The sequence below is a fragment of the Castor canadensis genome, chromosome 8 (assembly GCF_047511655.1).
Source record: "Castor canadensis chromosome 8, mCasCan1.hap1v2, whole genome shotgun sequence".
In the NCBI taxonomy this organism is placed as follows: domain Eukaryota; kingdom Metazoa; phylum Chordata; class Mammalia; order Rodentia; family Castoridae; genus Castor; species Castor canadensis.
In genome coordinates, this window is record NC_133393.1 from 154,372,341 (window position 1) to 154,386,009 (window position 13,669).

At 35.2% G+C, this 13,669-nt stretch overlaps 1 protein-coding gene across 1 annotated transcript in view; it reads right to left on the minus strand.

Annotated features, from left to right (window-relative positions):
- Positions 1 to 13,669, minus strand: part of Smc1b (structural maintenance of chromosomes 1B) — a 62,832-nt gene that overhangs the window by 8,625 nt on the left and 40,538 nt on the right. The window contains exons 13-16 of the mRNA XM_074084681.1: positions 11,012 to 11,149; positions 10,630 to 10,746; positions 3,617 to 3,762; positions 1,981 to 2,134 (exon numbers count right to left, since the gene is read on the minus strand). Coding sequence (XP_073940782.1) covers positions 1,981 to 2,134; positions 3,617 to 3,762; positions 10,630 to 10,746; positions 11,012 to 11,149 — 555 coding nt within the window. The remainder of the gene's footprint in view (positions 1 to 1,980; positions 2,135 to 3,616; positions 3,763 to 10,629; positions 10,747 to 11,011; positions 11,150 to 13,669) is intronic.

Consider the following 13,669-nt stretch of genomic DNA (forward strand, 5'->3'; position numbering starts at 1 on the left):
TATATAGCGTGTGTGTGTTTGTACGTGTGTGTGTGTGAGACATTGAAGTTTGAATTCAGGGCCTCATGTTTGCTAGGCAAGTGCTCTTACCACTTGAGCCACTCTGTCAGCCTGCATATATATCTCTTAAAAGATTCTCAGTAACTTTTCTATAAAAATAAATTTGATCCATCCAACTTCTCAGTTACTGTTTCCTCCCATAAGTGGGACAAGATGGTGAGAGCTGGCTGGAGCTGGGGATTTCCCTTCCCCAGGTCAGATAGGCCCTATTAGCCCCCAAAGGTTAGGCTCTAGTTAAGTAGTTTCTTCTGAGGGCGGCAGCCCTTGTTAAGTGAGAACCTGACAGAGCGTCAGGAGGTAACCCTGGAGCCCTTGGCTCCCCCTGGAGTTTTCATCTCTCATACTTGTCCCCACTGAGCTTCCAGCAATTAGCAAATTACAGTTTAGGCTTCCCTAAGGCAGTGGCAATGGTGCCCCATGGAAGTTGCTGCTCTGTATTTGGCTGTTTGTCTCACCAATTTTGGGTCAGTGGTTTGCTCTGTGATCTCTTATTAGATCCAAAAAGAGTTAAGGAGTTTTTGGTTTATTCAACTTTTTACGTGTTGTTAGGATGGAGTAGCAACTTCAAGCCCTTACATCCTGGACTGGAAACTAGAAAGCCCTTTCCTTTCTTTTTAGGCAGGGTCTTGCTAGACAGCTCAGGCTAGACTCAAACTCACAATTTTCCTGCCTCAGCCTCTTGTGTACTGGGATAACAGGTATGCACCATCAGCTTAGAACTCTCACTTTTCTTTTGATATGATGATTCAACATGAATTCAGCTTAAGGTTTTAATACCTGTCATGAAACACCTTGCCATGAATGTGAAGGTCTTTCATGCTAATAAAAAAGCAAATAATTTCACATTCATGGTTAGCATGCTGGAGGGTAATTCTGAAAATTCACTAAGCCTATGAGCAATAGAAACAAAGCAGCAGCACTGTTACTGACCAGCAACATTTACACAGATGTCACTCATTAAGACTGTTTCCTTCTCTATTCCATTCTATAACAAAACTCTTCTAAAATTACCTTGACTTTTAAAGACATTTTCTGTGTACCATATGTACTGTTTTTCTGGTCCCTCATCCTTTTGCTTATAACAGATACCACTTTCACTTCTCCATAACCACGAGAGTGGGTAACATGACTCAGAATGAGCCAGTAAGAATTCTTCCCCAGAATTTTTCTGAGAGGGCAGGGCAGAGTTCTCTTCCCCTCTGGTCAAAGCTAGTGGTTACTTTGTAGCCTTGTGGGGAAAGCTGATCTGAAAGGACAAAGTCCAATATATACTGTGCAAAAAGAGTTCTGACAGCCTTGAAGTTTTTAAATTAAGCCCTGTGCTCCATTCCAGCCCTATCCCTTAACCTTGAAGTCCTGAAGCCATTTGAGTGGGTTTATGTTACTTATGACTAGGAAAGTGTCCCTTCCTTACCTCCTATCCAGAATGTTATCTCTATTACAATAAACAAAACAAAGACAGACTTTTTGAGTATATCACACTAGAATTATGTTACGTGAACCATGAATATTATCAAAGAGAAGCTAAGTTTTATAGGTACTTTATTCTGTAGAATCCAAAAAGACCTAAGTCTGCTTCTAGGGCAGAAAACTGGATGAAAGTGAACATTTCTGAGTGTCTAGGGCAGAACAGATGGGGAGAACAGCTTTAATTCTCTGTTTTCTCTTGGGTATTTAATATATAGGTAAGAAATACTGGTCCATCCTATGGAGCTAAAGGAGCATGAATTAACAAGAGAGATCAGAGAATTGCACAAAATGCCTAGTCCTCTGGAATGACAATCATTTTGCCCTTTTCTCCTCTTACAAGAATATGTCTTCCCAATGCCTAAAGAGGCTATAAAACCAGAGAAATAATAAGCAAAAATGACATAACACTCAGTTCTGCACAACATATTTTAAAATCATTTGCTGGAGTACCTCTACTTCAATGATGTCATCCAATGACCCCAACAAAAGAATTATTTCAATGTCTTGAACTTTGCAATCAAGCAGCATGTTATGCTTCTCTAATTGTTTCTGTTCCAGAGAAGTCTGAATGATTACAACTTCCTTTTGCAATTTTCCCACTTCCCTGAAAATATACAAATTTGAAAAAGTGATTTTAGTCATTATATAAAGTTGTACCAAAAAGAAAAATGTTATGTTATAGAAAGATTATTTTTCCCATAAGTGCTAGAGTATGAATACTCCTGAGAAACACCACGAACATAACTAATTAATTCAAGAAAGCAATTTTCAATAATTAACATTCCTGTTTCAGTCAGGGCTGGCAAAAATACAGTGCTTTCAGTTATTCAATTAATTCTCATTCATAGTGAGATAGGGCTTCACTATGTGGCAAGTTTGAGCTGGCCTCAAACTTGAAATCTTCCTGCCTCAACTTAAGTGCTGGGATTATGGATATAGATATCACCATATCCAGCCCCGATTACTTTATTTTCAAATCTGTATTATTTTTCAACCTGTATTTCTCCCTCATATATATAAGCTCGATATTTTAGAACGTCAAATCAAGAAAAAGTCTTTTAGCAAGAGAAATACTTATCGGGTAAGTTACTGCATCACTAAAAATCTGAGATTTCTGTACAACCTCTACCACTGTCACTAACGGCCTTCTGAACATGAGGGAGTGAAGTTTAGCAGCTGAGCCAACTGTGACTTTTACACAGGGCCCAGAAAGAGGGCAGGAAAAAAAAAAGAGACTAAAGAAAAGGCAAAGAAAAAGAAAACGGAGGGAAGGAAGACAAGGATAGAAGTAGGCAGAGAGCGAGAGAGAGGAAGGAAAGGACTACAAGGTCTTCAAGAATATAAAGAAAAGAAAAACCAAAAGTAGTCCTATTTAAGCTAAATACAAGAGTGAAAAAAGGAGTAAATAGGTTTTAATTTCACTTACAATCACAAAGAACAGGTCTTTGGATGGTGAGGAAAACTGTGATGTGCCAAGAGTTTGGGCATAAAAATAACTCATTTCATCTGATTACTACAGTCATGTCAATCACAAGAAAGGATGTATCACTTTGTTGTTAAGTCAGGTGACTGAAAGCACTGTGTTCATCACCAAGGCAAATACACATGCTTATCAGGTGCCAGGTTGTGTTTTAAGTGCTGTTGAATATTCATTCATTCAACCCTTACAACTTCTCTATGAGGCAGGCACTTTTATTTTCCTCATTTTTTACTGTTAAGGAAATTAAGTAAGGTACAGTAAGGAGCAGATCTGGGATATGTCTCCTGGCTGGGGAGCTCCATTCTACCTACTGTGCTTTGTTGCACAGTCTAGAGGGAATCTCTAGACAACCGGAAGACAGCAGTATTAAGTCAGGGTTAGGGACTGTATAAATTTATGTTTTCATCCACCAGAAAGAACTATTCATTCTAAACAAATCCCCCTCCTATTATTCCCCCAAATTAGAACATTTGGAAGTTGTTATGTGGAACCAAGAACAATAAAGGGTACACATTCAAACACAACCTCAGATAATAAATTTCAAGTTGGCAGTACACGTGTTTAAAACACTATCTAGGTCTTCCAAAGTGATGAATTCTTATTTACCTATCAATAGCCAAAAACTTCTTCCGTTCCTCTTCAGTCTGAGTTTGAACTTTCTCAATGTTGGAATTCTGAGTGACAAATATGTCCTTAATTTGCTGCCACTTCACCATGAGTTCATCTACAACTTGCAGACAGTTTTCTTCATTCTGGACAGAGAGGATTTGCACTCTAGATTTATCATTTTATATTTACAATGTCAACACATTCTGGTATTATCAATAATACCAACCCAGCCATTCTAAATTAAACCTCCTCCTCCTGTGTACTACTTGAACCTCTGTCATTACTGTGACCAACCCCCCAACTCCCCACCTCATCCTACATTTGTAGAAATTGGTACTAACTACCTGCCTGAGTCCTTCATTTTGGATGCATTCCTCAGCTTGCTGCCATCTGTCCATTCCCACTATCCAGTGAGTGTCCTTGATGCTAGGACCTCTAATTGCCAATTAAACAGACATTCCAGCCTGCCTTTTTTGTTTTTTTAAACAGTCTTTATTGCTTCCTCCTTCCTGCAGTGCTGGGGCTTCTGACTCTCCTCCTAACTCCGACCCTTCCAGAATCCCATTGTTGCTCCACTGCCTACCTTCCTGGGAGTCTCAACCTTTCTCACATGGTTTCCATTTATTCCCCAAAACGACCAACTTCCAAACCTGTAACTCCAGCCCAGATTTTTTTATCTACATTCTGAGTTATTTGTGGCACACCCCCTTTTGTCCTCCTTCCCACTGGAGTCCAGGATTTCATGAAGTTCTGCTTCATTTTTTTTACTGTAAGTATTTCTCAAATTCCCCACCCCCATGAGGTACCCCCAAGAGGCCCCTTTAGGTACTCAAACTGGCTGCTCAATGAAGGTATGAAGGTCATAATTTCAACAAAGAGACACTTAAGCACCTGTTATAAATTACCTTCTTTAGGTTATCAATGTCTTCTCTACCTTTCTGGATAGTTTCTTTTAATGTGTTGATCTTATTCAGTTTCTTCTTAAGCTGATTTCGACTATATTCAAGCTGAATATTAAGCCGGGTTTTTTGTTTTTCAAATTCTAATCTAGTATAATAAAGTTAAGCATTTACAAGTGGTAAACAGAACACATTTTTTTTTAAAAACCTCTTCTTACAGGAAATTTCAAGTATAAAAATAGAAGGAATACTATAATGAACCCCATACAGTTCATCTTTAACTTTAATAATAATCAACTCAGGGTCAATCTTGTTTCATCTGTAACTCCATCATCACCTCTCCCCACTACTGGATTACTGAAAGAAATTCCAGACATCATGTAATTTCATCTGTAACTATTTATGTATATCTCTGAAACTAAAGTGATTTTTAATTTGTAACCGTAATTCTAGTTTAAAAATCATAAAAATTCTTGAATTTCAAGTTGCTATCATTGCCAGTTTTCCTAACAGTCTCATTAATAAAATACAAAAACCAAACCCAAAACTGAAACTGGGTTGTTAGTATCAGGATCCATATACTACATATGGGTGATTTGTTTCTTAAATCCTTTATAATCAATCTATAGATTCCCTCTTCCCATTTTCTTTAAGTTACTATTTAGTCACTCAGTTTTTTTGAGTAGCTATCCATATATAAATTTCACACTTGGGGATTTAAGAACAGGTTCTTGCCAGATGCACTTTCCTACACTGCTAGCTTCATCAGTTCTTCATATAGAATTCCAGTATTAACTGTAGCTCATCCTCTCCTCCTCTCCCTCAAATACTCTACTGATCAAACAAGACTAACTCTATCAATACTGTGCTATAAACAATGGTACACAAAGAGTAATACTTAATGAGTGCTTACTATGTATGTCTATTACCAAGTTCTCCCATGAATTAACTCATCTAAGTCACATGAGTAAGTGATACTCTTAGTGCTATTTAACAGAAGAAGCCAAGGCATAGAGTTCAGACATGACCAAGGCTTCACTGCTTCTGCCCATAGGACAGGTTAAGAATAAGTTCTCAAAGGACTTGTTTCTGTTGGAGGAGGCAGACATACAGACTGCGTAAGAGTAAAACACTTCTTCACTTGGCTCTGCACACTACTCTTGCTTTCCTCTTGCTTCTCTTGCTGCTCCTTCTGTGTTTTTTTTTCCTTACCTCAACTTATCCACATCTTCTGGGATCTCTTTCTTTTCTATGCACATTCATTCCCTTGGTGCTCATATCTAGTCATATGACTTTAAAGAACAATTGTATACTGATAGTCCACAATTTATATCTCTACTCTGGACGTCTCTCTTGACTACAAACTTGTACACTCATCTTCCTATTCTATGAATCTAACTGGATGTCACAGACATCTGAAACTTAATACCTAGAATATGTGATGAATATGCTACTAGAAGTAATAGGTTTAGCAAAGCTATCAGATATTAGATCAACCTAAAATTTGGGACCATTTTTCTACACTAATAGAAGCCAACTTAAACAATATAAAATAGATATTACTCACAGGAAATAAAACCAATATAAGAATTAATACAAAGAGTCTGGCCTCTGTGGGAAAAAACTTTAACATTCCAATAAAAGATACAGATGCTGTGAATAAATGGAGAGACATTCTATGTTTTTAGATGGGATGATGATGGTTTGAAGACATCATTTATCCCCCAATAAATCCAATGCAATCTCAATTAGAATTCCAGTTAGGTTTTTTTTTGAGAAACAACACAGGCAGAATTCTTGAGAAAGGAGTGTACTGAAGTTCAAAGTTGACTCCAGAACAAGCAATATCACAGCAGTACAGAGGGGACATTTTATGATGATAAAGGAATTAATTAATTAAAAAAAATGATATAGTGACCCCCCCAAATACATATGTTTAGGTACACACACGTAGAAGAAGAAATTGACAGATCTAAAAGTACACTTAGAAATGTCATTGTATTTATGTCATAAATCTGACATAAATACAAATTCTCTGAAATACACAAACTACCAAAGTGCACTCTGATACCCCAAATAGACCTGTATTTATTATAGAAACTGAATCTGTAATTAAATTAAAAACACTGCCACAAAGAAAATTGGATAGCCCAGGTGGCTTCACTGGCAAATTTTACCAAATGTTTAAGGAAGAAACAATACCAATTCTATATGAACTCCTCCAGAAAAAAAGGAGAGAACAATTCCCAGCTCAAAGACATTACAAGGAAAGGAAATTACAAGTCACTATGCTCGAGAAAATGATGTTTCACAATTGTCACAATGAATCCCCCTCATACATGAATATAGCCTATAAAAGTGGAAAAAAATAGATGAAAAAAAAACTTTAACAAAAGTTTAAAAACTCAAATTGAAAAATAAGAGGATAGTACATCATCACTAAGTTGTGTTCATCTCAGGTATGCAAGGTGGTTTAACATTTTTAAATCAGTAACTTGATATTTCTATTTACTATAGTAATAACTTTAAAAACATAAGCATACAAGCATCTCAATAGATATCAGAGAAGATATTTGATAAAATTCAACATTTATGATAAAAATTTCTGTAAAGTAGGAATAGAATGGAACTTCCTCAATCTGATAAAAAGGCACCTTAAATACATATTTTATATATTTTTCTATGAAAGACTGAATGCTTTACCCCCAAGACTGAGAACAAGGCAGGGAAATGTCTGCTCTCACTACTTTTATTCAATATTGTACTGGAGTGAGACAAAAATAAAATAAAATAAAAGATATCCTCGTGGGAAAAAAAGAAAGAAACTATTTTATTCACTGATGGTATGATTATCACAAAGAAAGTCCTAAGAAATCTACAAAAAAGCTAACAGAACTAGTAAGTTTAGCAAGGTTTCGGGTACAAAATAAATTTACCAAAATGAATTCTATTTCAACATACACCAACAAACAATTTTATACTTAAATTTTAAAACAACTCCATTTACCACAGCACAAAGATAGGAAATGCTTAGGAATAAATGTAATGAATATGTGTAAGACCAAATCTTCACACTGAAAACTAAGACTATTAGTGAGAGAAACTAAGGACCACCTAAATCATTGCAGATAGGTACCATGCTCATGAATCAGTAGTAAGATGCCAGTTCTTCCCAAACTGATCTGTAGATTCAACACAATGCCAAACAAAATCCTACAAGATTTTTTTTTCCTTTTTTTTTTAACTTTTTAAAAAAACAGATCCCAAAATGTTCAGGGAAATGCAAAGGCTCTAGACTAGGTAAGGGAATGCCCTTTCTTGTCTACTGCTATATCCTCAGTTTCTAGAAGGGTGCCTAGCACATAGGAGACATGCAGAAAATGTGTTGAATGAATAAATGAAATATGAAAGACGAACAGAAAGGGATGGGCCAAAATGTTGACAGTTTTTATTTCTGGACAAAGAAATTTTCTTTATTTTGTCTGAGAGGCATATTATACCTTTATATTTAAACATTTTATCTGAATAGGTAATACACACATGGTACAAAATGCAAACAGCACAAGTGTAAACAAAAAGTAAAATGTCTTTCCCATCCTCTCAGCCTCCCGGAGACAGCCACTCTGATCCTTTCTATGTTCTATATTCCACCCCCAGAGTATCATTTGTCTTCTGATTTTCTTCATGGTGCTTTTGCCATACAATTTAAAATTTTTTTCTGCTTTTGTATTCTGTCAGTCTTTTCTTTTGTGCTTCCTGTGATTTATGTCATACTGAAAAGCCTTTCCTACTGTGATTTTTTAAATTCTTATTATTTATTCAACACTTTTGTCTTCGTATTTTTAGATTGAAATGTTTGATTCAGCTGGAATTAAGCTGAGTCTAAAGAATGAGAAAGGATTCTATAGGGGTTTTTTTTAATCACATCTATCTCAACATGATTTATTAGAAAGCTTAACTTTTTTCCACTATTGGTATTGAATATCAAATTTCTCCTTATAGATCTGAGTTTATTTCTGGACTCTATTTGTAAGCCAGTAAGTACCCTAAGGTTTACATTATGTTTTAAAGTCTGGGAGTCCTGGTCTTATTTCACTACTTTTCTCAGGTTTTTATTTTTGGCTAGTTCTGCAAATCACCTCTACAATCAGATTACCTATATATGCGTTTAGGTGATATTTAAATTGTAGATTAATTTTTGGAGAACCAACTTCTTTATATAATATTAAATTTTCCTATAAAAGAACTAGTATGGCCTCCCTTTTTGCTCAAGTTTCTGTTAAATTTCTTCATAAGAAAATGAATTTTTACTAGCTATTTCATAATGAACTGAAAAGAATAACTCAGACATAATTCCTATAAATTAAGAAATAAAGTTATTATCATAGACGTGTAAACTGCTTACCAATGTTTTAATAAAAATACCTTTTTTGATCAATTTCTTGCTGCTGCTTAACATGTTTATTTTCAAATTCACGAATATTTGCCACGCCAATTTCTTCACATAAATGTTGGAATATGTCATCTTCTACCTTTTAAATTATTTTAAAACAACTGGTTTAATAACTAATTTTAAAAAATACATAGGTACTTAAATATGAGACTTTTTTGCTCCAAGATTTTCCTGGATTAGGTCAAAAACTAATCAGACCAAAGATTACTTAATTCAGCCGGTGCCTTCTTTTCATCTCTATAAATTATGCTCATCTATTTCCAAAGTTCTTATTCAAAAAACTAAAATAAAGCTCATTAACTGGCCTTACTAAATGCTTTGGCTTTATTCACTGCTCAATACAAAGCTGGAAGGATCACATTTGCCCTAGCCACACCAAAATATAACATTTTACATAAAAATTATTATTTATATATGAGTAATATAATAACTTCTCAGACAGTAAAAAAACAAGATTAGAGCATAGAATTAAGAATCAAGCCAGAATCTGGGTGTGGTGATACACACCCATAATCCCAGCTATTTAGAGGTGGAGACAGGAGAATCAAGGGTCTGAGGCTAGCCTGGGCAGTTATTGAGCTATCTCAAAAACAAAAACAACAAAAGATCTGGGGGCATAGCTCAAGTGGCAGAGCAGTTGTCTGCAAGTGTGAGGCCCTGGGTTCAATTCCCAGAACTAAAAGGAAAAAAAAAAAGATTGAGAAGATCTGGTTAAAGTAGCATGAGCTAAATCCATAAAAACAATCTTTAACTTCAATAATTTTAAAAGCTGTGCATTTATGTACAGTTGTAGAAGAGAGACCTGTTTACCTGTAGGTCACGTTAAAAAACGTTCCGATTTTAGCTGAATATACATTAAATATGAATGTGGTAAGACTGACACAGCAGAGTAAGCTACCATTAGCATAAGCAGGTAATCCAAATCATGGAAAGTTATATTGTATGTACAGGGTCCCATTATACCCTGTACTGGTCAGACCATATTTTGACATGGTGCTGTCTCTAAAGGTGGTCTTATATCTATGGTAATGTGAAATGATTAGAGAAATCTGGGCTATTTACCCTGGAAGAAAGATAATTAAGGAGAAAGACCACTGTGACTTTTAAATTGTGAAAAGGGTAGAACTAAAAAGCAGTAGGTAGAAGTTACAGAGTGATGGTGGGACAAATAACTTTCTAAGAGTTAGTGACATCCAAGAGTGTAATTAATTAAATCAGCAAACATTCCTGTCACTTTATAAGCAGAGGCTAGATGATCAAATCTTTGTTGCCCCAGAGCCAAGTACCATGCCTGGCTTATAATAGAAATTTAAAAAATTACTACTAAGTGAATAACCTTAAAAAGATAACCTGCATGATATGTCTTTTCCCTCCTTGTGTTAAGGATAGGGAAAAAAGAAAGAAGTTATAAATTTTACAATGGGCAAGGAGGGGTTGGTGAGAGAAGAGGGTATGAACTGGTCACTGTCTCTTGAGATAGCCAACAGTGATTCTCAAAAGATGCAAGGAAATTAATTTGGTAAACCAATAAAACAAGTTCTTTCTGACAAGGCATGCTATCTATCAACCTTTGCCTTAGTACATCCTCAAGAAGTCCAAAATCTGGTATTTGGTCTAGAATATGTATTCCATTTAATAATAAATGTAACATTTATCACCTTATCTATCTTTTCTTGAAATTCTTCGATTCTTCGCTGTTGTTCTTTGATTCCTTCACTTAACATAGTACATTGAGACTCAATATTTAGTAATTCACTCTGTAGCTGAGATTGTTCCTGATAACAAGAGAAAAAATTTTCATTTTAATATGGCTATTTAGTTTTACATAGTATGATCAAAAACATGATGTGTCTTTTTCAGTAAAAGATGAATCCATGAGCTAAGACTGACTGTGGTATAACTGGAAAACAAGCTTAAATACCATAAAAATATACAAAAGACTGCAATATAATCCAAGTATCTAAAAAATTATATGATGTTATATAAATATGATTCCTAAAATTCCATGTTCTGGTTTTAATTTATGTAAGTCTACATTACCCGGTAGAAAGTAGCAAGTTGCTTTTTTTTAATCATCTCTAGCTCACTTTGTGAATATTTGAGTCGTGTATGAATTCCTTGTGCTAGAGTCTGTATTTGTTTCAAATCTGTTTCTTTGCGGAGTGTCTTCATTAAATCCTAAAAAGAAAGAGAAACATGAAAACATTTTATGGTAGAAAAGTACTTTCACTTTTCAAAGTGCCTCCATACATGATGCACTGAATTTTACATACAACCTCACTTCCCCTTCTTCCTGCAAGAGACTGGGTTTGTAAACACATTAACCACCTGGAGTAAGATGCCACACAACTTCTACAAAAAACTAACACTTTCCTAGCAGAAAAGAATTAGTTATGAGAAATGAAGAATGAAGAGTTTATGCTCCATCCAACACATGACAGTACCTTGCTTTTAGAGAATCTTTTTCTCTTTGCTTGCCTCCTCCATCCCTTTCTCTCTTCACTACCATATTACTCAACCAAGACAAAACTGTATTTTCAATATAAGTCCTCATGGTATATGAATATGTGTGCATACAGTCACAGATATATACTGATTTTTCAGACTTGTTTATAAACTTAAAATCATATGGAACATGCTTTTCTGAATCTTGTTTTCTCATTAAGTTACTCACAAAAGGCAACTGATGAAGCTTTAAAAGTCATTATTTCAATTCCAGAGTACCAAAATTATTAAATTATTCTCTTTGTGACTGTCATCTACCTTGTTTCCAGGTTTTTGCTAACATAAACAATGCTACAACAATGTACCTGTATATATACCTCAAGTGTCGGTGTTTTTATTTCATACAATACATTCCCTAGAGTGAGATTAACTGGTCAAATATATTATTGTTTTTATTTTGATGTTGGATTGCTTTCCTGAAAGCTGTAACAATCCACACTTCTGTAAACAATGTATGAGTATTCTTTTCCTTATGTATTCACTAGCATTATCTATATTATTTTTCCAAGCAAATAACTATAATAAGCAAACTTAATTTGTATTCCTCTGAAAACTATATTCTATGTTGAGTGTTTCTTCATGGTTACTGGCCACAATGGCTTCTTCCAGTGAACTGTATCATCCTATCATTTCCCCAGATATCCTCATATTGCCTCTGACATCAATTTGTAAAGAATTATTTAGTAGCATAGAACCTAACGGCTTCAATTAAAACTTGAAAATATATAGAAATGGCTTTTATTTTCATTTAAAAATTGATTTACATTCAATTTTTAAAAAAATTTTTGAGATAAGGCTTTATAGCCCAGGTTAGCCTGCAACTCTCAATCCCACCGCCTCCACCTTTCAAGTGCTGGAATTATAGGAGTGTACCACAACACCTGGCTTGACATTTAATTTTTTAATCCATCTGAATAAATATATACATATATTTACATTTTATATATAAAATGAGGCACAAATTTACTTTCTCCAGATTTGCCAATGCCATTTATTAATCTATCCTTTCCCCACTGAACTAAAGTGTCATCTTTGTTGTCAAATATACAGGGTCGCTTTCTGGGATTCTCAATTCTTTCTCACTAATCTGCCCACTCCTATACCAGTACCAGTCAGCTTAATGTGATTACAATGTCTTTTCAGGGTACAGTGCTTACTGATTAAGTCCTACCTTACACTTTTGTAATTTTTTTTTGAGACACGGTCTCACTATATTACTGAGACTGGTCTCAACTCCTGAGCTCAAGTGATGCCCGCATTTCAGCCTCCCAAATAGCTGAGATTACAGGCGTGTACCACCATGCCCCTGCAGCTAAAGATATAGACAGATACACAGACATATACCATCTCTCTCTATATATAGGTAGATATACACCATCCTCAGGAAATTCTTACAGGAATTAGAAGATCTTTTTTTTTTCATTTTTGTTTTTTTAGAAGATCATTTTATCAATTAAGAATCCTTGGGCTAGAGGTTGATGGTATGGCTCAAATGGTACAGCATCTGCCTAGAAAGCACAAAGCCCTGAATTCAACCAAAGTACAACCAAAAATAAGATTCCTTGGGCTGGAGTCATGGCTTGAGCAGTAGAGTGCCTGCCTTGCAAGTACGAAGCCCTGAGTTCAAACCCTGTACCTCGGAGGGGGTGAATATAATCAAGGTATGTTGTAAGCACATGGAAGTATCACAGTGAACCCCCTATACAACTAATATATGCTAATAAAATATTTTAAAAGTCCTTGGTAGTATTTTAATTAAAATTGTATTCAAGGGCTGGAGATGTAGCACAGTGGCTAAGTGTTTGCCTAGTATGCACAAGGCCCTGAGTTTGATCCTCAGTATCAAAAAAATTATATTCAAGTTATGTATTAACTGGAGGACTTCTAACCTGTGTACCTTTTCTTTCAGTTTTGTCTTTCATGTCAGTTTTCTAATAGTTACTATGTTCTTATATTTACATTAATGCCTACTGTGAGCAGACTTTATTTTCTATTTTAGATGCTTCTTGACAGTATAGTATCAAGAAAAACTATAGATTTGTATTTATCTAGCCCTCCAATATCTAATTACTATTGTTATTATTTTTGAAACAGTCTTGCTATGTAGCCCAAATGGGTCCTGAACTCACAACCCACCTTGCCTTAGTCTGAGTGCTGAGATTACAGATATGCACCACAATGCCCAATCCCATT